Source organism: Pongo abelii, chromosome 11 (assembly GCF_028885655.2).
Source record: "Pongo abelii isolate AG06213 chromosome 11, NHGRI_mPonAbe1-v2.0_pri, whole genome shotgun sequence".
Classification (NCBI taxonomy): Eukaryota; Metazoa; Chordata; class Mammalia; order Primates; family Hominidae; genus Pongo; species Pongo abelii.
This window is the reverse complement of record NC_071996.2, coordinates 63,684,835-63,711,384: the sequence shown is the minus strand read 5'-3', so window position 1 is coordinate 63,711,384 and position 26,550 is coordinate 63,684,835. Positions and strand designations below refer to the sequence as shown.

The 26,550-nt window shown below is 34.3% G+C and overlaps 1 protein-coding gene across 3 annotated transcripts in view; it reads right to left on the bottom strand.

The window, feature by feature from the left end:
* Positions 1 to 26,550, bottom strand: part of TANK (TRAF family member associated NFKB activator) — a 75,642-nt gene that overhangs the window by 11,632 nt on the left and 37,460 nt on the right. For all 3 annotated transcript variants that reach the window (XM_024243448.3, XM_024243447.2, XM_009237776.4), the window contains 3 exons: positions 20,947 to 21,055; positions 19,750 to 19,868; positions 524 to 600 (listed from right to left, as the gene is read on the bottom strand). In XM_024243448.3, the coding sequence (XP_024099216.1) occupies positions 524 to 600; positions 19,750 to 19,868; positions 20,947 to 21,055 (305 nt within the window). The remainder of the gene's footprint in view (positions 1 to 523; positions 601 to 19,749; positions 19,869 to 20,946; positions 21,056 to 26,550) is intronic.

Here is a 26,550-nt window from a genome sequence, read left to right as displayed (position 1 = left end):
AAAAAATTATTTTAAATTCCTAGACAATGTCCCAAAAATCAGCTTGTGTTTGTAGAGGGCCAGGCACAAAGTAAGTGATAAATTAAAAGTTTTAATACATAAATATAGTATAGTCTAGCATATCTACTTATTCATATATACACTAATGCTGGCTGTCTTATTCTCACATTAGAAATTTCAATGCATTGACTTTTGTTCTCTGCAAATATCTTAAATAGAATATTAAATATTCCTCATTTTGGTAAGGTTCACATTAGGATCCATTCATATAAAGAAATACGGCCTTAACACTTGGTCTATTGAAATAGTAGAGCTTTAGAGAATTCAAGTTTTAGATCCAGCTCTGCTATTAACTGCATGACTTGTTTAGGTCATTTTTAACACGTAGGATTCAGGGGTTGGTCACTTCCACTTATTCCAAAAGGCTATTTTTTTTTGCAATTGTTAAAGCTTAAAAAAATATATAAAATATATTTCAGTATTGATAATTTTTAAGAGTTGGCAAAAAAGGATGTAGAACTACCTTTCATGGAGCAAAGGACTGCCAAGACTCCTTGCTGAAGTTTCTTTTCTAGGAGAAGAAACCTCTTGTCTTCTTACCTTAAAGATACAAAATGATTACTATTACTACTTTAAATTGCTCCCAAATTCAAATGAGGTTGAGTAAAGAGAAAACACAAAGGAAAATTTATTTGCCTTCCCTACTGAAAAATAACTTGAGACAGCTTATAGACTTATATGTAATATACAATTGATTTTTTTCTTTAAATGAGAAAAATCAAGGAAAAAGGAAAATGAAGGAAAATCTGAAGAGGTGAAATATTTCTGGTAATTTCAATTACTATTTCTGGTACTGGTAATTCAAGAAATTTCTCAAATTCAACTATTGATCAAAATTGCTGCTCTGTTCACCAAGCACCTCATACACCCAGAAACTTAGGGGGAAAAAAATCTATGTGTTTACTTCTTTCGATATTCAGTAAAAATGGCCTATATATTTAAATCAACGTGTTTGTCTTTTGTTATAGATTCTTTGCTGAAGAATGCAGCTGTATTAAAGGAAGAAAGAAAACCAAGCTACAGCTCCTTATAATTCAACAAGCATGTAAAAGGTTTATAAAGATGGTGCAATTATGTATTTAAGCTGCTTCAACACAAGTTCTTGCCTTTCACTCCCACCCTGTGGCTTACACTGGTATTACATCTATTCTGACATTTAAAAATCAACATTAAAGAACATGTTATAATAATGTATTCTATGGTTTAAATATTTAAAAAATTTTACATCATACCTAGAAAGTGTTGTGTACTTTCTAAAGCTTATAAACTGAAAAGCCCAGAGATCTGAAGAATCCTAATACAGAATCATAAGTTATAATTCATCCAAAATTGTATAGTTCTTAAATTTCAAATCCAAACCAGTGGACATCTGTCTTTAGTGACATTTAGATTTTATTCAATTAAGGTCATTGTAGCTATTATAAATGGAAGATTTTACTTCATTGTGTCTTATCACTTAAGTACCTCACTCTTGCTTTTCAAAAGATTTCTTTCAATTTCTTCAGTCTTATTTGTTCTCTAAGACAAAGACTTGATTTCAGTTTGTTTTTCTTAAAATTAATATCTTCTCCAATTTATTTCCCAGTTTTTTCTAAATAAATATTTTAAATATATACAGAGTATTATTTTTATATCTCAGAATTAGTAAAATAAAATCTTGCCAATACGAAGAATTTGTGATTTTATACATTATATTGTCAGACTGAAGTAAAATAAAGATTATTTTGTTGCTGCATATCATGTGTTTGACAAACATTCAGGTCATGTATTCTTCTGGATTAAAACTGCTGTAATGAGCATTACAATGCAGTCACATCAGAAGATATTTTCACATTCACCGTTTGTTTTTAAAAGCGGTAGACAAGATTTTTCTATGGTGTTTTGTACAATTAGAACACTCAATGGATTTTAGTGTGGACTAGGAAGAAAGGCAACATTTTACAGCTAGCCAGCCAGTCAGAACACTACAAATACGAAAACAAACTTTTAAAAGATTTTATCATTAAGTCTATATCAACAAAATCAGAGAAGAGGTATATTAAGAGAATGCTTATATTTGACAATTTAATATGTCAAACAAATCATAAAATAAATGATTATATATTAAATTGAATGACCTCCTTATAGTGAGCCAAGATTGTACCACTGCACTCCAGCCTGGGCGAGAGAGCAAGACTGTCTCAAAAAAAAACCAAAAAAAAAAAAAAAACAAAGAGTAATGCCCTGTAGTTTTAGCCTAAAACTGGAGATAGTTACAGAAAGTGGTAAAGATAGTGCTCCAAATTCCAAAGTCCTGACTTTGACATAAACTAGGAATGATTGCTTCTGAGATTAAAGTATTAAAAACTAATGGGGATGAAGAGGGCTGAAGGAAAAGATAGGAAAAAAATGACAAACCTTTGTCTCGCTTGGTAAATAATTGATGCTAACTTACTTCTGTGATGTTTAGATTTGATAACTAGTGTGGGTGAATTTATCAAGAAAAGATTCCTTCGGTGTATTGGCAGGAGGTAAAGGAGGACTCCTTAAGGAATTCCTATGAAGTATCTAAACTAAGGTCTTCAGCTTCTTTGGGAACACAGCTCTGCTTACTATTATTTTTGTTTTTATTCTTATTGAAAAAAGTATTACTGGTTGTACTAGGCAATACACTGCACCTTTTATCACTGATGCCAAATAAAGCTGTTAATATATTTCAAATGAAAATTCTGAGTTCCCAGTACCCAAGAAAAATTTTCAAAGGGACCTCTTAACATGTTACTTGGGGGAAAAAAAAAAAAAAAGTAAACGGTTTTCTGACAGACATTTTGAAGTCGGGTTTATTTAGAATGGGGCATAACATGTTAATGCTATTTTCCATTATAGCAGTCTGATACAACTTTCTGAAAACAATCATTAATTTTTCAAAGGATTTAGGATTAGTATAATCAATGGCAACTTCAACACTTTCCCAGAAATTCAGACTTTTTTTTCAATGCATTATCTTAATAAAGATTAATCAGTTTGTTGAGCATCTCAGCGAGTAAGGATAACTTGTATTTTTCTTTCTATTCTCAAATATAATCCAAGTGGGCTCTGTACTGCAGGAAGATGAAGTTGTAACTTCAAATAAGAAAGCAAGGGAATTTTGAACATTATATTTTAGGAGATTTTAAGCATTAAATCATTCAAAAAATGAATTTATTTTGAGGTACTAAAACTTAAAATACTTAACATCATAAACTGTTCCAAGTACTAGTTTGGAAATGCTGAACTTGTGGAATGAATGCTGAAATAAGAGTTTTACACATCATACTTTTCATATACACTTCCAGTATGTCGCTGGGTAAGTCATTCAACTAAATCCATTAAGATAAACACATCTGAAACAGTTGGAAGATGTAAAATGTTTCCTTAAATTTCTTATGTGAATTGGGAGAATTTTGATTTAGTGTAAATCAATTTAAGCTTCTCCCTAGATGGGTATTATATCAAAAATATATGTTCAAGGGACAGTTGAATATGCAGTGATATTTAAGAAGGAGAAAAAAAGTGGTTAATATTTCATTAGTCCAAATCAGGCTTTATTATTGATGCAAAAATAATCAAAAATGTTTTTGTTTCCCGTTCGAGGATATGTTAGATATCAACCTCTCAAAGAAAGAAATGTACATTTTCCTTAACACCTGCTTTTGTTACAGTTGATACTAAAAGTGAAATTATTTTATTCCTTTTATAAAAAATTGGAACAATATAGAAAAGAAATAAAAATTGTCATTCAAAACCATATTTTTTCTTAAAAGTTTTAAGCAATTAAAGTCAGCAAAATAAAATTGAGTTACGGAATTTTTTTTTTTTCTTTTTTTGAGACAGAGTCTCGCTTTTGTTGCCCTGGCTGGAATGCAGTGGCGTGATCTTGGCTCACTGCAACCTCCATCTCCTGGGTTCAAGCGATTCTTCTGCCTCAGCCTCTCAAGTAGCTGAGATTACAAGTGCCCGCCACCATGCTCGAGTAATTTTTGTATATTTAGTAGAGACAAGGTTTCAACACGTTGGTCAGGCTGGTTTCGAACTCCTGACCTCAGGTGATCTGCCCACCTCGGCCTCTGAAAGTGCTGGGATTACAGGCGTGAGCCACCGCGCCCAGCTGAGTCATGGAATTTTTAAAGATAATTCTGACTAAACTCTTTAACAAGATGTATATTCTCTCATAGGTATATAAGAAACCTAAACTTTAAAAGGCTTCTATTAAGTAAAGAAGGTTAGTTTTCAATGATACATATTTCACTTTACTCCAGTGTTCATATCAAAGACTCCCTTTAAACTTTAGTTACGATCCTTGCATGCAAAGGAATATTTATTTTTAGCTAGCTCAGGCAACTGAGTGTAGTCAATGTTTTATTTCGTTTCTGGATGAGGCTAAATAGAAATATGCTTTTAAAACAGAAACGAGAATCCTTACTTGGATCAATGTAAACCAAGAAATAAGCCAAGGTGGGATGGGATGGATTGGTAGAGGGAATATAAACTATGGAATAGGTATAAATGTTAGCTTGATAAAATTCACTACAGGAAAGGGAAAAGTAAGTAGTAGGAAAAAAACTGAAAATAAAGATTCACTTGTCACTTAGATTTTTGAGATCTAAGAATGAAATGTTAAAGGAGGAACTGAGGTTGAATATTTCCTTACCAGTCTACATATACTGAGACAAAAGATGTTATGGTGAAGTCAAGCACTGGATACAGCTAAATCAGGGAGAAAGTGAAAAAAGGGCTGAGACAGAAAAAGATTAAGGTATAAAACAGGACCAGAAAAAAAATTACAGAAAGATATTTGATAAGAACAAACATAAAAGAATAGTACATAAAAGTTTGAGGACAAAAGTAAAAAAAAAATAGAATATTGTATTTAATCTAAAAGAACTTATGGCCATATAAAATCTATGGTTCTCTCACCCTCATTAACATTCCTGAAAATCTAGCAAAGCAAGAGAAACACAAATCCTAGGAGCCTTGTCTGTTCTGTGTGATACAGTGTGCTAGGCAAACCCACTGCCAGTGTGGGAACAACTCCAGGGCAAAATGGGATCCATCCCAGAGTTCTGAAGGAAGTGGCAAGAAAATAAACAATATAAAAATAAAATTAAACACCCTAATTACTTCCAAGTTCTTTATTGGGTTGTGGTTTAACATAACCCATCCCCACAATCTCTACTGATTCAATGCTACAATAAAACATATTGTTTTAGAAAAGGTAAAATCCTTTACCAGTACTGCCACAATTACTGTAATTTCAATTCTATCAAAGTTAATTTGTAGAATGAGATGAATACTTTTCTACTATCTTCTAAGTCTTTCACTTTGTATTAGGTACCTTTTGCATGTATCTTTCTGAATTTATTTCTTTAAAGGGAAGAAATATTTAATTGTGGACATGCTTTTTTAATGCAAAATGGAAACTGCATAATTTCAGTGACCAATTTAATTAAGATTTCTCACACTCATTTCACTCTTTCCCCAAACACTACATTTAAAATGAACTGATCTGTGCTGTGCATGGTGGTGTGCTCCTGTAATCCCAACTACTAGGGAGGCTGAGAGGGAGGAGTCTGAAACCAGCCTGGGCAACACAGCAAGAACTCGTCTCAAAAAAGAAAAAAATGAACTGATTTGGAAAAATACTTTAACCACAAATTTAGTGTTATGCCACTATACCATGAAGAACAGAAGCTATCTTCTTGAAAATAGCTATTATTTAAGCAATTTGCATGTATTACTTATTTAACTGATATCACAAAATCTGCTTATTTTGAGATGGAGGTCTTGCAACGTTGAGCAGACTGGAGTCAAATTTCTGGACTGAAGCAGTCTTCCCGTTGCAGCCTCCGAAGTAGCTGGGACTACAGGTGCACGCCACTGCACCTGGCAAGCCACAAAATCTTCTGAATTACGTATTTAATTATGATTTTAAAATTTGCTTTGAAGAGATCAAATAATTTGTGTATAGTTTGGCAGGCGGAGTAGCTGTGATTGGAACACAAGCCTTTTTGCCCCAGTAGCTTTAACTACTTAGCCATAATGCTTGGCTGCTGGAGAAGTTAAGTGGTACAGTTATCCAGCATAGGGTTGGAGATAAAGAATGGTTACATTTACATATTGCACCAAGGCAAACTAATTTTAAGATTCTAAAATCTTCCTGTCATACAATAAAAAATATATTTATCACTAAGAAGCAGTTACAGGCCATGTTTTGATGCTTAAATATTGCCCAGGGTGGGAGGGGAAACCTTTGGTATAGCCTTTTTTTTGCTGTGTTCTCAAGGATGTATCGTACAAATAGAAATGTACATCCAAAAATAACTTAAGATAGATTTACTCAAGTTTTGCCAAACGAGTCACTTGTTAACATAGGCAATTTGGCAGTATTTTCTTTGACAAAATTTCATAGTATTTCTCAAACTTGGCATAGAAGTTAAGCATTTGACAAAGCATGACAATGGGTGGAGTACCCTACTGGTAATTCTATCCTCTCTGGAAAGCTTAACTCCCTTCCTGCCTCCCCAGCTATCTTTTAATAAAAGACTGGGTGTAATTATAGCAGCTGATAAAGTCCTTGTCTGATAATTTCAGTGTCTGAATCATCTTAAGGTTGATGTCTGTTCTCTTATAACTGGGTCACATTTTCTGGGTTCTTTATATGTTGGGTGATTTTGGACCATATCCTGACCATACTCAGCCAGAAAAAAACCAAAAGCTAGACTTTAGGAGCTCAGATTCCATTGTGGAGGAGTGAGCACCTAACAAACCATTCTTCTGCAAATAACAGTTATAAACTTTGGACAACACACACACACACACACACACACACCCACACATATGCACACACAAACCAACTACCTGAAAACATTGAAGACCGAACTTTGCATATATTGGAGGAGAGTAAAAAATGTGTAGTAAGTAATTGGCTTAGAGTGAATTCCCAGTTTTCTATGGTTTTGTCCTGATGATGGCCACACTGCAGTAGAGGCACAGTAGTGGCTGAAATTCCAATAACAAAGCCCACTAACATTCTGGCTGGAAGAACCAAGAAGGAGAATGAGATCATAACCATAGTCACCAGAGAGTGAAGGAAAGGAGACCTAGAGAATTTGAGAACTTTAAATTCCGAGTTTAAATTCAGCCCAAGTCTCTGGCAGTCCCCAGGTTGGGTGAGACTAAAAGCTTTGCAGCTAAAGCTCTAAGGATTGGACGGAGATTGGAGCTGCCCCTCTCCATAGGAGTGACACTTACCCTGAGCTAATCAAGTTCACTGCCTGTAAAAACAAAACTACCAATACCCTTCACCACTCTAGAAAACATTTTGTGTTTCTTAAAATAAACAAACAAAAACTCCAAACATGTAAGTACTATATGACCTAATGAATGCACTCCTGGGCACTTCAAAATTTATGTTCACACAGAAACCTGTATACAAATGTCTACAGCAGCATTCTGTCTATAAAGTAAGAAAAAGATAGGAAGCACTTTCTCCTCTGAAGCCATGATTATGTCACTTAAAAACAGTTATGGTAAATGAAATGGCTCATTCAAAACTCTCAGTTTTAGCTTTCAGTTTACATAATTTTCTCCCAAGAGACCTAGAATAATTGTGGCTCTTGTCTAGAAATTATCCTTTTTCCATCAACATCTTGTAGAAAATTTAACTTTACGTTATCTATGCACACATAACCAAGATAAAGGCAAATAAGAACTTGTCTTCTTTTCTGTTAGCATCAATAAATCTTAGGGCAGGAGAAACCCTAAAGAAACTGAGGTTAGGCCTTTCCTGAGTAGTAAAATTCAAAACCGGGGGCCTCACCAACTTTTTTTTTTTTGGCCAAGAAAGAACTTAGTAAAAAATAAACTACCAAGACCTAGTATATTCTTCACGTCAAAGGGGAATGAATATTTATCAAAAAGAAAAAAACTAGGAAGAAGAGTTTTAGATTCAGCTTTATCAAAAAGTTATCACTTTATGCTCACAGCTCAGGATAAGATGAGAAGCAAGACTGAGGACAGAAGTGAGGAGTCTCAGGCTGCAGCACAGGTAAAAAAGAGAAGGTAGGAGAGAATGTTCAATTAGCAGAAGCAAGAAGGAAAGCAAGGAGATTCACTGTGGCCATTTGGCCATCTAGCAGACATACGGTCCAGATGTAACTTCTAGAGAATACAGACAAGTCAGTGGCTCCCTATAATATTATTAAGATAAAATGTAGAGGGAAACATGCTGTCTTTAATGTTAAATAGTCCAGAGAAATTAGGAGTAGAAATAACAATGAGTAAATCCATCAAATATGGAATTACTTAGAGGAAACTAAGCTTAAATGCAAAAATCACACTACTATTGACAAACATAACAGGAAAGAGACAACAAAAGATGCTCATCTTAGAATTATTTGTTTCCAAAAGGGACTTATCAGGGAGGCAGACAAAAACCACAGGTTAATGACAATGCAGAATGTGTGGAAACTGCTATACAATAGTTTTATTAGGATTCTAAGATATATAGTTTAGAGCATAAGTATACAGAAAGATGACTAACTGGCAAAGAAAAAAATCTTTCAGGAAATAAATCAGCTTTTCTAACATAGCAAGACACTGCTTAACCAAGCAGCAGAGAAGCTCAGAGTGTATAGGTGCAAATGAAAAAATTAGGTGACTCTTCCCCCCTCCTCTACCCTCAAAATCTAGCAGTATCTTAGAGGGAACTACAAATCCAGTTAGAGGATGTTAAAATACAATACTGGGAAGAGTGTTAGCTGAAGATCCTGTACTTAAACAAAGCTAAGTGGTTTTCTTGGTATTGATTTCAGATCCCAGATACAGTCTTGCGCCTTTAAAAATTACCAAACAGAGTACCTAGTATGCAGCACTTCATAGTCCTAGGGTTTTATGGAACATACTAGAAAATGCAGATATCTACTATCAAACTATCTTTTAACAAATTAGAGTCAAAATTCAGAGTCTGCTCTAGACTTAATATAGATTAATTTACAAGCATCATGATTTAAAGTATGAAGATGTAAAACAATTGATTATCCAATGTATGTGAAAAGAACTGATGAGGAAGCACTAGGACCTCCATGTACAAATAAAGTTCCTGAGGAGATGCTGGAATATTCTTAGAACATGACATTTTTTCAGGAGGATGAAAAGTAAATTACTGAGAAAAAGGCAATATGATTTTTTTCTAACAGGAAATTATAATCTGGTTAAACCAGTGGTTCTCAAAATATGGTCCAGGATCCTTAAAGGTCCCAAGAGCCTTTCAAGGGATCCACTGTTGGGAGAGGTAATCTGCCATGGCCCCTCAGCATCCTGGCATATTTTTGCTGTTCATGTCAGGAATACAAGAATCTCACTGTTCTTTACCTGAGGCTTTTCTCAGGCTTGTGTTTGCAGAGCAAATTTGAAAGACCAGGTAATGTCTCCCTCTTGGACAAAGAGCAGGCATGCTTACTGCCTGCTATAAAATGGTGGGTTCCCCAAGCTCAATATGCCTCTCCTTTAATGTAACCATTGCATGTATAAGCATCATCTGTGTCTGTGTTACCTCCTAGGCGGGACCAATGAAAATAAGATGTTCTTGGCTACTAGCTTTACTGTAAATAATTAAGTCCTTTTTCTCTGATTCACTTTTCTGTTTTCCTCCAGTACCCACCCATGAAACAGTAACTGACTGACTTATTAGCTTGTAAGTAGAATAAAATGAAATCCCAGAGCCTGACATAATTGAAATCAACTATTGTCACAATTAAGATATTATTAATATTTGCATTTTTTACTGTGTTGGCATTTAGACTGATGATGCAAAAACAATGAATAAAACTGCTGGTGCCCGAGTATGACTAAGGCCATATCAAACTGTTGTCACTGTATTCTTCAATGTCACACACTCAGTAAAAAAAAAAGGCAGTTTCAACTAAGAATGTCCTTAATAAGGCAGTAAAAATGATTACTTTTATTGAAACTTGATCTCAACATATTTTTAATATTTTGTGTGACAAAATGGGAAGTATACACAAAAGGACTTCTGCTGCATACTGAAGTACAATTATTGTCTTGGGGAAAAGTACTAGTGCAACTATTTGAGTTGCAAGTAAACTAGTTACTTTTCTAATGGAATGCCATTTTTGCTTGAAAGAATGACTGACACACAAGCTATGGTTATTCAGACATTTTCTCAAAAGCAAATGAAGTTAGCCTGTCATGTTAAGGAAAGCAACTGACAAGATTTGTTGCCAATGATAAAATTTGAGCTTTCAAGTGAAAATTAAAATTTTGGAAAACCTGTACCTGTCACAGTAAGCTTGACAGATGCCCAATACTTAAAAGATTTTTCTGATGCAATCAGTGATGATGTTAAATGTGATTTTAAAATGTTATATAATAGGTCAACATTTGCAAGATCTACACAACTTAGTGAACCAATATTTTCCAAATGATTGATTCATGATGTTTCAGAATCATACATTAGTAAAAGACATATGCAAAGTACAAGACAGACCAACAGCTTTTAATGTAGCAGAAAAGTTCATTGATATGGTTTCAGATTCCATATTGCAGCTAACATTTTAAGACACTACCAAGTTTTAATGCATATCAAAGGCTATCCACAATCACTAAAAAGGCTATTAAAATACTCTTCCCCTTTTCAACTACAATATCTATTTGAGGCTGAATTTTCATCATATAATTCAACCAAAAAAAAATCACAGCAGGTTGAATGTAGAAGCATTTCATAACACTGAAAAAAAAAATACCTTCAAAACAGATTTAGAGAAATTTTCTTTTTTTCTTTTTTTTTTTTTTTTTTTTGAGACAGAGTCTCACTCTTGCCCAGGCTGGAGTGTACTGGTATGATCTTGGCTCATGCAACCTCCACCTCCTAGATTCAAGCGATTCTCCTGCCTCAGCCTCCAGAGTAGCTGGGATTACAAGCACCCACCATCATGCCTGGCTAATTTTTGTATTCTTAGTAGAGACAGGGTTTCATCACGTTGGCCAGGCTGGTCTCAAACTCCTGACCTCAAGTGATCCACCCACCTTGGCCTCCTAAAATGTTGGGATTACAGGCATGAGCCACTGCGCCCAGCCAGATTTTGAGAACTTTTAGGATGACAGGTTATAATAGTAAGATAAACTAGATGGTTTGTGGGTGCTATAGTTTGGATACTTGTCGCCTCCAAATCTGATTTTGAAATTTGATCCCCAATGTTGGAGGTGGGGCCTAATGGGAGGGTTCTGGGTCATGGGGGCAGATCCCTCATGAATAGAGAAATCCTGGGGGCTGTGGGGGTAAGGATGGCAGGTGCGTGAATTCTTACTCTTTTAGCTCCTGAGAAAACTGGTTGTTAAAAAGAATCTGCCACCTCCCCTCTCTCTCTTGCTTCCTCTCTCATCATGGGATCTTTGCAATGCTGGCTCCTCTTTGCCTTCGGCCATGAGTGGAAGCAGCCTGTGGCCCTTGCCAGATGTCGATGTCCAATCTTGAACTTTTACAGATATCAAAATCATGAGCCAAATAAACCTTTTTTCTTTATAAATCACCCAGCCTCAGGTATTCCTTTACAGCAATACAGACTAAGATGGAGGTGGACGGGGGCTATTCCTTACCTATCGAGGTTGAGAGAACAGCCTTTCATGCCTTGGCCAAGAGAAATCAGGGCTGGATAGATTCTTATCAACTCTATTTTGTGTGCTTTGAAGACAAGTTTTAAATAAAGGGAAGTGTGAGAAAAGGGATGATAGGGGAAATAAGGAGAGAAAAGCCATACTAGAGACATTCGAATTTGCTTCTAAGTTAGGAAAGAGAATTTAGAAGGTGACATATCACTTCTTATTTTCTTTTCTTCCTCAAAATTATTTCCAGTATTTTAACAAAAGCAAAAACTGTAAGATGATGTACTGAATTCAAAAACACAAACCCAGAGCAGGAAAGGGTTAGGATTAATTAATAATTTAGATTTGGAAACAAAGTTTCTGCAACAGAAAATTTCAATGCAATTATTAAAGTGTTTTGGATATCAATTTTTTTTCTTAAGAGTTTCTGTATCGGCCAGGCACAGTGGCACACGCCTGTAATCCCAGCACTATGGGAGGCCGAGGCAGGTGGATCATTTGAGGTCAGGCATTCAAGACTAGCCTGGCCAACATAGTGAAACCCCGTCTCTACTAAAAATACAAAAATTAGCCAGGTGTGGTGGTGCATGCATGTAATCCCAGCTATTCGGGAGGCTGAGGCAGGAGATTCACTTGAGCCTGGGAGGTGGAGGTTGCAGTGAGCCGAGATGGTGCCACTGCACCCCAGTCTGGGTGACAGAATGAGACCCTGTCTCAAAAAAAAAAAAAGTTTATGTATTATGACGCTTTGGAAAAAACTGAACTTTTAATGAATAAATTGGTGGAAGACAGTTATTTTCCTTTCTAATTAACATTCTACCAGAAAGTCTATAAAAAAGGCTAGTCTCTAAAGAGGAGTAATATAGAAGCATTGTATATAAAAATAGGGTATATATAACACAGTTTCCAGAAAGAAAACCAGGAGAAGTGGTACATTTGCTTTGGACTGCAAGGCAAGGAGTACCTGAGGTACTACACACAAACACATGTTTTTCTCCAGTTCTCTAAGCCCCAGCCTACATTGGCCTGTGCCATTGTACAGTGTGCATAATCACCATTTCTGTATGATAAAAGATGGAAAGAAAAGATTAAACATTAAAGGAATTCAGGGGCAAATTTTTAAAAAGTTGAGTAACAAACACATGCAATTACATTCATTTCAAGTTCCTCTCTTAGAAGAGGTGCTATGTGTTTAGATGATGTAAATGAGATTTGGCTTTTCCATAGAAATCACTTAGCAGTTACATATGTTGACTAACGGCCTAATTTTTAGCTTTTGTTCAAATGATGAAAAACATTTATCATTTACCTATAAACCATTTTAAAGCTTTTACAATGAATATAAAACCAGGTACCTGGACAACATATAGCAACTTAACAAACAGAAAGTTTAGGGGACTTGCAACAGAAAGTGTCTGGAGTGTTGAGAGAAGCTACAGGGGCCCAAAACTCGGACGAAGATCCCTAAGTGGGCACTGCACTTGAAGTCCAGTGTATAAAAGATATGACCAGTGTAAGGATGGGGATGCCATCTAAGACCTAGACCTGTGAGATTAGGATTTTATTAGCTACAGAAGATCAGAAAGCAAAACAGAGTTCAAGTTCATGTACTGCCTGCCAAAACTGCTATACATAATTGAAGGAGCAGACCATGCGTAAATGCCGCTCACTGAAGGACTGTCTATAGAATAAAGTAAGAAAAAGGTAGAAAGCACTTTCTCTTCTGAAGCCATGATTATGTCAACTAAAAATGGTTATGGTAAATGAAATGCCTCATTCAAAACCCTCAGTTTTAGCTTTCAGTTTACATACATAATGTTCTCCCAAGTGACCTAGAATAATTCTGGCTCTTGTCTAGAAATTATCCTTTTTCCATCAAAGTCTTGTAGAAAATTTAACTTTACTTATCTATGCACACATAACCAAGATAAAGGAAGTAAGAACTTGTCTTCTTTTCTGTACTCAAACTTAAATTTTGGGCCCTTGATCAAGCCTACCTTAAGCTCACTGAGAATTTTAATTTTTAAATTAAGGTCCTATATGTTTTATCTGTGCCATAAAATTATAGTTAGTCTTTTTTTTTTTTTTTTTTTTTTAGATGGAGTTTCACTCTTGTCACCTAGGCTGGAGTGCAGTGGCGCGATCTCAGCTCACTGCAACCTCCACCTCCCGGGTTCAAGCGATTATCCTGCTTCAGCCTCCCAAGTGGCTGGAATTACAGGTGCCTGCCACCACACCCGGCTAATTTTTGTATTTTTAGTAGAGATGGGGTTTCATATTGTTATATAATTAGAACTTTACATTATTTTATAAAGCTTGCTAATTGCTGTAGGTCTCCAAATCGTCATTTCCCCAACCAGACTATAGCTCCTTAAAGGGGATAGATGTTGTCTGTTACAATACTATTGCTATTGCTGTGTTTTGTTTTTTGTATTTCTGTTAATGACTAGCAAGGCTTGGCAAATAGGAGTTCAATAACTACTTCTTCTGTAAGTGATTGACAAATGACTTTTTAGACAACAGCTTTCTCCAAACATGTCAGAGTTTCTATATTTACTTGCAATTGTCAGGTACAGCACATCTTACTGCTTGCAACTGCCAGCTCCACAGCTATATCACTGTTTATACTATTCTAAACCTAAAAAATCTTTCTTGTTCCTCAAAGCCACCATATCTGCTGATCTAATCACAATGATAGCTATATTTGAAATCTGCAAACTGTTTAACTGACATCTTTCAGTAACAACTGCTCTCGTCATTTACTTGAGTTTTTGATTAACTCAGATGAAAAATAAAGACATGTTTAAAGAATAAATTAGAAATATATAGACATGAGAAAACATAAACTCTATTTAATTAGTGAACTCATACCATGTTCACTTCATATTTTGGATCCTAGAATCTGAAATAACTTTTCAACATTCAATAATGTTAATTATTAAATCAAGACTTTAAGCCAGAAGACAGGGACAACATCTCTTTGCTCTCTAGTGGTTGGCAGTATTAAGTATACATCATGAATTCAGAATTATTGGATAAATGAAGAACATCAATTTACCAATATCACCAAATTTTTTGTCTTCTACATTATTGCTTTCTACATATTTTCTTGCATCAAACCACCCAAGAATTTTGTATAATTCTCCACAGGAACAAAAAGTAGCATAGAAAGATGAGGGCAAACAATTTCTGTCAAAACCTAGACACTCAAGATAGTATTTAGCTTGGCAACCAAACTGTTTCCCAGAAGCAAATTACAAAAATCTCATTTCTGAGATTATATAAGTGACACAGTACATTACAATCCTGGTTTTTAAAAAAGTGAATTAAACTGACAATTTATAGTTTTGTATTTTTATAGAATGCCTTTATATTTGTTACACAAATACAAAACTTGTTATTTAAATAGTAACTGCTAACATGGACATAAGTTACTATGTCTGACAATGGTGTTCTGTAAACAAGAGATGAACGGCCTTTGTCAAGAATAATTGTGTGCATTTTTGTTATCTGATTTCCTATCTGCATTTTCAGTTTTTAACATTATAAAAAAGAATTAGTAATATGCAACAATTTCTTAGTTCTCTAAGCATTGCTATTATTCTCCTCTGGAAAGTATATTCATATTAGAATTTTTGAAATTGTTCTTAAGATGACAGGCTATGATATTTTTTCCCTTTAGGATTAATAATCACACGATTCAGGAATTTAATTCACTATTAAGTGAATATTAAGTTCCTTTACCTTTCATCAATATTTGTCATAAGGTAAATTAAGTATCAGCCCCCTTGTCTCTTGATCATTCACATCCATCCTCTTCTGTACACCACAATCTACAATACCTGTGTTGCGTTTAAAACATATCTATGAAACTTTGATACTCTTCCCTTCAAGGGGTGCAGCTTAATTTCTTGCCCTACTACTTAGTGACTTGCTTCTAATGAACAAAATTAAGTGGAAGTGAAGGAATGTGACTTTGAGACTACGTCACAGAGGGCACCTTTCTCTCTCTCAGATCCCTTACTTTGAGTGAAGTTAGCTATCAGTTTGTGCAGAGAGGCTCATATGGAAAGGCCTCCTGCCAACAGTCATGTGAGTGACTCATCTTGGAAGTGGATCCTCCAACCAGTTAAGCCTTTGGATGACTGCAGTCCTTGTCCACATCCTGACTTCAACATAAGAGACCCTGAGTCAGGGCCACCCAGGTAAGTCACTGCAGAATTTCAGACCCACAGAAACTCAGGTAAATTTGTCGTTCTAAGCCCTCAGTTTTGGGGTAAGTCTGGAATAATATGATAGATAATGCAAAAGACTGTGCAAATTACTGTGGTGTACAAAACACAAAACTAAGGTTTTCCATTAAACTGAGTATTTCCTTCCCTACTGTCTCAAGCAGAGTACTAAGGGTCATCTAATGATAGAGGCTTTGTCTTTACCTCTTTCTGTCCCTTTAGAAGTCAAAGGATTTTTGCATTCTTTTTGTATAGGAATAACATGAATAGAGACTGAACTATAAATTTCATGTTTTTTAAGTAAAATTTTCTAAAAGGGCCTCTTTCCCCTTCAAATATCCCTCTTTCCTCTACTTTGTGTCTCTTTTTCCAAGGCAGCCAGAATGGCTATTTGCCAAAATGTCCACAAGTCTTTCCCTTCTCAAACATCCTGACAAAACAAAATCCTAAACAAAACAAATAGTCTAAAGAAAACAAATCCTCAAACCACCCACCAAACAGAAGGAGGAAAGGACTGTGGGTGGCTCATAGTGGCTTCCTTCTGTTACTGGTTCAAAGCATTTCTATTAACTTACTAATTCATTATAGAAGCTAGGCCAATTGACTGGGAATGTGATTTCTAGAAATAGATTAGTTTTGCAGAAGACCAATAATATTAAAGCATATTAAAAATAGAATAAAAAAGAATCATACCATCACCTTAACCATTTCTCTATAATGCCTTCTAGTTCTCATCCATGTGGGTGCATACTTTTAAAAAACTGCAACCGACATGGATTTTTTTCATTGTGGAAGAAGCTTGAATATAACCATATATTCAGAGTTCTTTAGGAAAGGTTTCACCTGTATGAGCTAAAGGTGAATTATAACTCACTAAGTATAGATCAACACATAGGCCAATGGAACATATTTTAATTTCCATTGCTTGATGGGCCAGTATTTTTTCTAACATAGGCCTAATTTTTTTACACTAAGCATACAGCCAACTCTCAAATATTCAATAAATCTAATTTATCCATTCTTTTAGAATATATTTTTTCTTTTCTTTAATCCCTTATACGTTTAGTGCTTATTAGCACTTTGGCTAGAGATATATAAAAGAAGAGAAAGCTGAAATACAAGACAGTTAATTTTTAATTTTTATTTTTATTAAATGGTTACAAAGAAAATTGAGTTGATGAGCTATTCAAAGTATAAAAATGTGGCTAAAACATAAACCTTTCCCCTATTAGTAAAGATAATTAAGATAACTCACTGAAGTTAGATTTATTCCTTACTCGGAGCTTTTCCTCTTACCGTCTGCCCAAAAATATAGTTATAATTGATGTAATATTATTCATTCTTTGCACACAGGCTATCTCTGAAATGATTTCTGTTACTTAAACTTAATTTCATCCCAGGTATCCAAATATATATTTCACAGATAAAATACTTAGCTTATAGAATTTAAACAAATATAATTTTTAAAAAGATTTCTGTTGAAGGTCTGCTTTTGATACTTATTGACTGAAAATAAACTCTAAAACTTTCATAAATAACAAATTATCCAAATTTAAAAAAACAAAACTATTACTATATCTTAGAGCTTTTCACATCATCCCTTTTGTTCTAACCCAGGTTTTATTTTCAAAACTACTTTCTACATACTTTAAACTGGAGATATTCTATTACTTTCAAAGGAATGCTATAAATTATTATTAAATTTGCAGTTAAGTAATGGCATTTGGAAGACATTGAAACAGGAAGATTAGAAATATTGTTTATTTAAGCACTAAATTTATGTCAGTATAGTAATTCAACAATTTTATAATGTACTACAATAGGCCTAGTAACAAAATTGCATTCCAAAAAGTCAGAATCATTGTTTCTCAATTTCCTCTTTTGCAAAATAAACCTAGTATATTTCAACGCCATGGTTTCTGTGTTTATCAGCATTTTTAGATAAATGAAAATTCGAATGGGAGTGAAGAAAACTGAATGACTCAAAGAATGGTTTAAAATAAAAATATATGTACTAAGGGGTACCAAGAGAACTTCTTATTCTAACATTTTTATTTATAGAAAAAAGCTCTCAAAATTGGATTTCTCAGATTTGATGTTAAATAATAAGATAGTCTTCGTTATGCAATCAGTAACTGAATAACCCTGACAAAGTGAAAATCTCCTACTTTATTTAGAAGGAAAGAAATAAATATAGCACTCTTGATTTAATTGTTCTTGTTGATGTTAAGAAACCTTATTTGCTAGGAGTTCTTATTTTATTCAAAATATGTATCATCCCACTAAAAGCCAACTCATCTCATTAAAAATATCCTTTTCAAACTTATAAAATTTCAATGACTTATGAAAACATGGAGAACAATATAATATACATACATATACTACTGAGTTAACAAGTGTTAACATTTTGCATACTTGCTTAGCTCTCTTCTGTTAAAAAAAAAAAAAAGTTGCAGATATAACTGCTGAAGCCCTCATTATTCCTTTCTCAGATATCACAGTCCCTTTTCTCCCCAATTCTAGAGGTGATCGTTTTTCTAAAGAAGATGTGTGCCCTTCCTGTCCAGGTTTTTATACTTTTATTACATATTTGTGTTTTCATAAACATTAATGTTATGTTTTAAAAACTACATAAAGTATCCTAATTAGCCACGCGTGGCAGCATGCGCCTGTAGAATTGCTTGAACCTAGGAGGTGGAGGTTGCAGTGAGCAGAGATTGCACCACTGCATTCCAGCCTGGGTGACAGATCAAGACTTCATCTCCAAAAAAATCCAAAAACAAAACAAAAGAAAACCAACAACAACAACAACAAACTACATAAAGTATTCCCATTTTATCATTTTGTAATTTCCATCTTTACTCAACATCGCTATTGAAATTTAGGCAAATTAATATATATTTAGTATATTTTAATTTTTCTAAAGTTTCTAAAGATGGACTATTCTGTTATTGGTGGATATTTAGGTTGTTTCTAACCCACGGCATGAACGTCCTTGTATATGTCTCCTTGCGGATATGTACTATTTCTTTCTGTATTACTTCAATAGTTTTGCTTAAGCTAGTTGGGTGGATTTTTCTTTTAAACTAAGCACAGATAATTGAAGAAAAAGCTAGAAAGCTATTATCTAATCTGTGTGTTATTATTTACCTGATTTTAATCTTTTATTTCATTGTTTATTTATATATACACACACACACACCACACACACACATACACCACACACACACACACGTACATATGTATGCGGCATTCATTCATTAATTCATTTATTTATTTATTTATTTAGAGATATGATCTCACTCTGTTACCCAAACTGGAATGCAGTGTCATGATCATGGGTCACTGCAGCAGCCTTGACTTCTTAGGCCCAAACAATCCTCCTACTGAGTAGCTGGGACTACAGGCGTGTGCCATTCTGCGTGGCCAATTTTTTTATTTTTTATAGAGATAGGTATCCCCCTATGTTGCCCAGGCTGGTCTCAAACTGCTGAGCTCAAGTGATCCTCCCTCCTTGGCCTCCCAAAGTGTTTGAATTACAGGAGTAAGTCACTGTGCCCAGCCCTATTTCTTTGTTAAATCTTTTCTTTGTTGAAATGCTTGTGATGTAGAAAAACGGTCAGTAGGAAATACAAAACTATCAGCCTTTATTTTACTTGAAAATAGTTCTTCTATTTAGAAATATTTAAGCCACATATTTGTATATATGGAACTTCTGTTTGGAATTCCAGTGGTAGATCACTTAAGAAAAATAAAATGAGGAAGCTATGTTATGCATTAGCATTTAAATGCTGCTTTCTGCAGAAGCAGCGTCTACCTTTGGTAGTTTTTCTCTTGCTATTCCTGAAATCACTTTATCATGTGGCTGATCAACAGTCAAATTATTCTTTCTTGTTTCACTGTCTTCAAGCAGAGGAACACAGCCATAACTGTTATCTGCAAGACAAAAACCTCTTGGACATTAGCAGAAAACCCTTATTTTTGGTACCACCTGAAAAAGCAAAAAATAATACAAACTTAAAACCATAAAGAGAATAGATTTTAAGGTAGGAGTTTTAGAAAATTCTTTAGGTAATAGTTACTTTGACAAGTTGTCCATTTATATTTCTTCCTTCTCACTAAACAAACATACAAAACCCCTGCTCTCCAAAAGCCAGCAGTATGTAAAATATGCAGAATTCAGAAAACTAGAAATATGCTCTTTGCATCTGTCAGCAACAATTCAACTTTTATATAAGTCATATTTTCAGGTATGCATTTCTTATTTAAGATAATTATTTGTATTATGACTCCATGCTTATTATAGGAAAATTAGAAAATGCAGACAGCCAAAAAGAATAAAAAGTAAATGCTACCCAAATTTTTATCACCTGTGAATTATTCCAGTTAATATTTTGGTTTATATATTCTATCAGAATTCTTCTTTTCCTATACATATAAATTCACACAAGAATCACCTTTTTCTGCATAAATGAAAATAACATTTATGTATCCTGCTTTGTTCATTTTGCTATACATCGTCAACATATTCTTACAAGTTAACACCTATTATCATCACTTTTCTTGGCTACATAGCTATTCACATAGATCACTGTACACATTGAATATTTGTTTCTAGCTTTCCATGATTAGAAATTATACCGTGATACACATCCTTGCATATATATTTTTGAGTACCTGAACAAATATTTTCTTATGATGTAGTCTTAGGACTTGAGTTTTTGGTTCAAAAGGCATAGATGTTTTCAAAAGCTTTTGCTGCTATTTACTGGCAAATTGCTTTTTAGGAAGTTTTATAAACTTAGAGTTCCACCATATAGTATAGTATATGTGAAAGTTCACTTTCCCATATCCTGCAAGTGTTCATTTAAATAAACATAACATATAACTGTACCACAGTTATAATATCAAAACTATTGAGAAACAACAAAGGAATAAAATAGAAAAACTCAACTTACACCTTTCTGTTCACCAAGAGGTTTTAGAAATACATAAAAAATTAACATGAACATACCTTGAGTGGAATTCACAAGAAGTAACTGAGATTTTAGCTTGTCAATAATAGTTTGTTGAAGTGACAGCTGTTCCTGTTGTTCACGTATTCTCTGCTCATAGTTCTCAGTCTGCTGACATAAAAACTAGTTAGCCTGATATTCACTGATAGACATGAACATATATTTACCGTCCATTAATAATATAAATACATATGAGTTGCCCACATTGTCATTTTGCAGGTATTGTGATTTATGAGATACAAACTGGCTACAGGAATGTACTTGTAATTGTTACAAACATCAGTGATTTAAGACACTTAAAGCACCATAAAAGTTTTAAAGATTATCTTATTTAAAGACATTTCAGTCAAGGATTCAATCTATGATTTCCTGATTCTTCAGTAAGGATCAAAACTGTAATTTAGCATTTATTCCTTAATGAAAAAAAAAAGCACAAATGATACAACAGATGCTATATTAAAGTGATTCTTTAAAAATACACAATAACTTAAAAAATTAAGATTTTGTGTCTTTCAAATAAACACACTTCTAAATTTATTTTTAGAGTACACAAACACTAAGGAAGTGTTGATAAAAATCAAAGGGACAAATACAAATTATAAAATTATACTGACCAGAAACTTCTCCACAAAGTTTTAAGAAATTAAGAGAATATGGTTGACCTTTGGTGTCTATCTTAAATGCCACAGTTTCCCTTATATTGTTAATCCACTCATTTTGCTATGTTATTGCAATGACTGTGAGAATAAAGCAATGAAAAAAGACACAAGTTTGTACTGAGGAATACAGATGCTGCAAAATTCAAGCAAATTTGAAACTGTTGTATCACAATTACCAAATTAGTACAGTCTTAAAAGTGTATCACCAAACAATAACAGAGAACTTTTTTTTTAACCAATTTCTATCCCTGGAGGGATAAATAAATAATGACTAAGTTGCAAATTAAATGAAGTTCTAATAATCTCAGAATGATCTTCAGTAGATACCAGATATTTGACTTTAAACTGATTCTTAAAGTTCAAAATTAGTGAAGCTCTATTATTTTCAGAGACCAATAAACTTAAAAATTTTAATAAATTACATAGCTGTTTATAGATTAGCAAATATAAATTAGCTTAAGAAATTAAAGCTTAGGAGGCCGAGGTAGGTGGATCACGAGGTCAGGAGATCGAGACCATCCTGGTTAACATGGTGAAACCCCATCTCCACTAAAAATACAAAAAATTAGCCAGGCCTGGTGGTGGGCACCTGTAGTCCCAGCTACTCGGGAGGCTGAGGCAGGAGAATGGTATGAACCTGGGAGGTGGAGCTTGCAGTGAGCCAAGATCACACCACTGCACTCCAGCCTGGGCAACAGAGCGAGACTCCATCTCAAAAAAAAAAAAAAAAAAAAAAAGAAATTATAGCTAAATACTACATTTTCCCAAATAAAAGGTGAACTTTTATAAGTAATCCATTCCAAATATGAATAACTGGCAAAGCTGATAAGCAACCCATGTGGTATGTTGTCTTTGCACATTGCCTAAAGGCAGTCTTACATAGTTTCACATTCTCCATAGAATTCATATGGATTAAGTAACTTATACATAGGAGATGTTCAGTATATGTTCACTGAAAAATTAAAAAAGGAAATATGGATTCCAATTACATTTTATTATTGTGAACAGAAGAATGAATCATGTGGGTCTACATGAAGTATATGTCCAATGAATATGTCTCAGAACTGATCACTGATACCCAAGTTTAGTCTAGGGCCTGGCTTCCCAGGATAAGACATCTTATTCCTGTATAAATTCACACCCAACCCCCTAGAAACAGTGTGGTAAGCTGACTGAATGAAGGATCCAAAAATCTATAGCAAATTCTAAATACCTTAGATTTACTTGGGCTACAGAGCACCACCAGGGCTGAAGAATCAGCAAACAAGTTACAGTCTTCTCTATATATTTCTGCGTTAATTAAAGCTTTCTCCAAGAACTCAAAGTTCTTCACAAACATCAATCAATAAGTACCTATTTTTTCATTTTATTTTGATAGGTATATACATTATACTGTCCAGAGATTAAGTAACCAGTCCAAAAAACTTAGCAAGTTAGAGACAGGCCCAGAATAAATGTCTATGTTATTCAAGTCTATGTCTTTTTTTCCCACCTTAATGAGGAAACCATATATTTTCTTTTGAAACCAACTCAGAAAGCTTCTGCCAGTTAATTTTTATCTTCTATTCTCTGACTTAAAAAACATACTTTAGCACATCTGCATATAAGATATTACAATAAATAAATAATCCTGAAAATGTATTCAATAGCTAGGAAAAATTAATGGATCAATGGCTATTTCAAATTGAAGTTTTAACTACTTCTTAAGCTACTTAAGAAAGTATTATAAAGGTCGAGCAAAGTCTACAATAATTTTAAAAACCAACACTCTGGAAGTATAGTAGGGGAAATAGAACAGCAAGAGTCCATGTTTTCCTCCTACACTTTTCACATACTTGTATTTAGTAGTTATAATATTCTAGTCTAATTGTCTAATGTCTGATTTCCTTCTAGACTGAACTCCTCAAGGGTAGAGAGTATTTCCTCCTGATATCTCCAGAGTATTACAGAGTGCCTGGCACATATTAGGATGCTCAGTAAATATTAGTTGAATAAACAAACTAATTAACTTGTTAAAGAAATATCAGAGTTGAGCATCCCATGCCGCTGCTCTGCCTCTGGAGTAGCCATTCTTTTATTCCTTTACTTTCTTAATAAACTTGCTTTCACTTAAAAAAAAGAAATATCAGAGGAACAGATATGCTTTCAGAAATGATCTGAAGGAATGGAGGAATGCTTTTGCTTATATTTCTCTAAGGGAAACACTAAAAACAGAAACAAGGTCAGAGGTAAATAAGACAAAGGGAAACTAAGTTTGAGAAAATGGATGCAAAAGATAGGTAATGTTTGAAGATTTTTTTTTTTTTTAAAAGGGAAGCTTATACCGTTAGAAAAAAGGTAGTAATTTGAGAAAATGCATATTCAGAAATGAGTATAAAGATTTTGACCACAGACTATGAGAGGGAAAGTCCAAAAGGAAATATTACATCAAACTGGGAAATAACCAGTAGAACTTGGTTTATTTGCTATTTGGAAACTAAATGAAACTAGTCTTTTTTTCCATTTTATTAAATGCTTTTGTTCACAAAACATATCTGCCTAAATTTAAAACCTGAAAAGTCCTTTTACAAGGTCAGATTATTGTTGCACAGTCATAGTATTTTTTTAAAATACAATTACAAAGCAAGTACATTCTAGCACTATCAAAGACCTCACGAAACAGAAAACTCACTAACAACCACATTGAAAATGTACAACAGCAATGTCTTGTCAACACTTCTGTACAGAGCACAGACATGACAGCTAAAACAGACAGAAGAGAAGATGCTTTTGACAGCCAGTGTGTGTGAATGATTCTTTGAGTCAGATGGCAGCAACAAGTTACCAACTAGGAGATCTGCATGACAACTAACCATCCATCTGTATCAAACACCATCTGGCCAAGATGACTCTGGCTTCTGTGTATTTGACACCCCTTCCAATTTCAAAGACTAGCAAAACAAGTGGTCTACCAGCATCTAAAGAGGTAAACAGGTACTTAGGTACTTGTGCTATAAGGTACTTTGTTTTTTATTTTATTATTATGTTATTTGTATAGAGACAGGGTCTTGCTATGCTGCCCAGGCTAGTCTCAAACTCCTGGGCTCAAGTGATCCTCCCACCTTGGCCTCCCAAAGTGCTGGGATTATAGGCATGAGCCACCATGCCTGGCCCATAATGTTAACTTTGTATTTTTTCTTAGTGTTCAAAAGTAAAACTTAAAACACTGGTGATCAAATATAGCACACATCCTAAGTTTATTAAAAATGGTTGCCCATACTCTAGATTATGATAAGCAAAGCAAAAAGTTTATTTTAAAAATTGCCCTTTTATCCAGGCAAAATTTCAATATTTCCTCTTCAAAACTAAGGCAGCATATTTCCTATAATTTTGTGTAGATAGATTTTAAATTTTCATGAGTATCATAAATGTTAAAATAGAGTTCCATAAATTGAATTGTTTCCTATTGCTGGTATTGAACATTTTTTTTTTTTTTGTATTTTCCAAGGCACTTATTTCTTACATAGGGGAAAAAAAGTTTAAGTGCCTTAAGTTATCTGTAATATCCTAAGTCAAACATTTCTTCTCATCCTCAATAATTAACTGCAATAGTCTAAAAAATATCACTGCTTTCCTCCAATGATTTATTAAGGAATTTAATAAATGTTGAGTGGATTGAAAAAAAAATGAAATAGTCCCAATTTAAAAACCTTTCAAATTATTCCGAGGTTAATAAAGAGAATGAAAGATTTACTAAAGGATTTGCATGGCTACCACAAATGCTCTCCATAGGAAGCTCTACAGTTCATGAAGGAAGATAAACATTAATTATCCTAATACATAGCACTTTAGATAGAAACTAATTAATTTAGACACAATCTAATTAAAATACATCTTGAAATTTTGGTAAGCTAAGAATCAACTTCAATTCTGAGTTTTCTTTAAATAGTATGAGATCAAATAGGATCAGCAACCCAGAGATCCTGGCTTACACAAGTCTTTCTTCAACCATTTTCTGCCTACTAGGTTATAAGCCTTGTACGTTCCCACCCTCCAGTACCAAGATTTATCTAGAAGATCTGCAATTTGACAGATCAGATTTCCAATCTAATTATCTACTTTTAGGTGACAGCGCTGCCACCAGTTTCTCAGCATGCCAAATGGTAAACTATGACAAACTATTTTTATTTTACAATCCTGTGTTTTGGTCCTGATTAATTTACTTGCCTCTTTGAGCCTTTGGTTTCTTCCTCTGTAAATGAAAATTATATTTACCTAAAGGATTGAAAGACACAGAATATATAAAGTATTTGTCTCACAATATGCTCATCGGAAATGTTAGTTCCTGTTTTTAACAATGAGTAAGGTATCTACATACTATCCAAAGCCGTGGGAGTGAGGCCAATGCAGAGAGTCACCATCAGGGCAATTCCTAGTAGAGTTGCCCAGGCAGGGCCATCCCAAGACCCCAGACCAGTAGAGCCACCAGGGTGCAACTCCAGGCTGGGAGACCCAAAGGCATGCAACTCCAACACACAAGAAATGCAGCCAGCAATGTGATGGAGTAGGGTTGCCTGGAGCCTTGGGAGCCCAACTTCCACCCCAGTGTGTCCAGAAAATGACAAATGGGAGTAAAAGACTACACTCAAGCTTCAGGGTTTAATGTTTGCCCTACTGGGTTTTTTGTTGTTTATTTGAGGTGTTTGGATTTGGCTAGAACCTGTTAGCCCTTTGTTCTTTCCTGTTGCTCCATTTTGGGGTGGGAATGTCTATCCTATGTCTGTCCCACTATTGTCTTTTGGAAGCATATAACTGTATAATTTCATAGGCTCACAGCTGGAAAGGAATTTGTCTCTGGATATATTGTACTTTGAGAGTCTCATCTCCATATCTGATTTAGATAATGTTAAGATGAAACTTTAGATTTTAAAGTTAATACTGGAATAAGGTAAGTCTTTTGGGGGC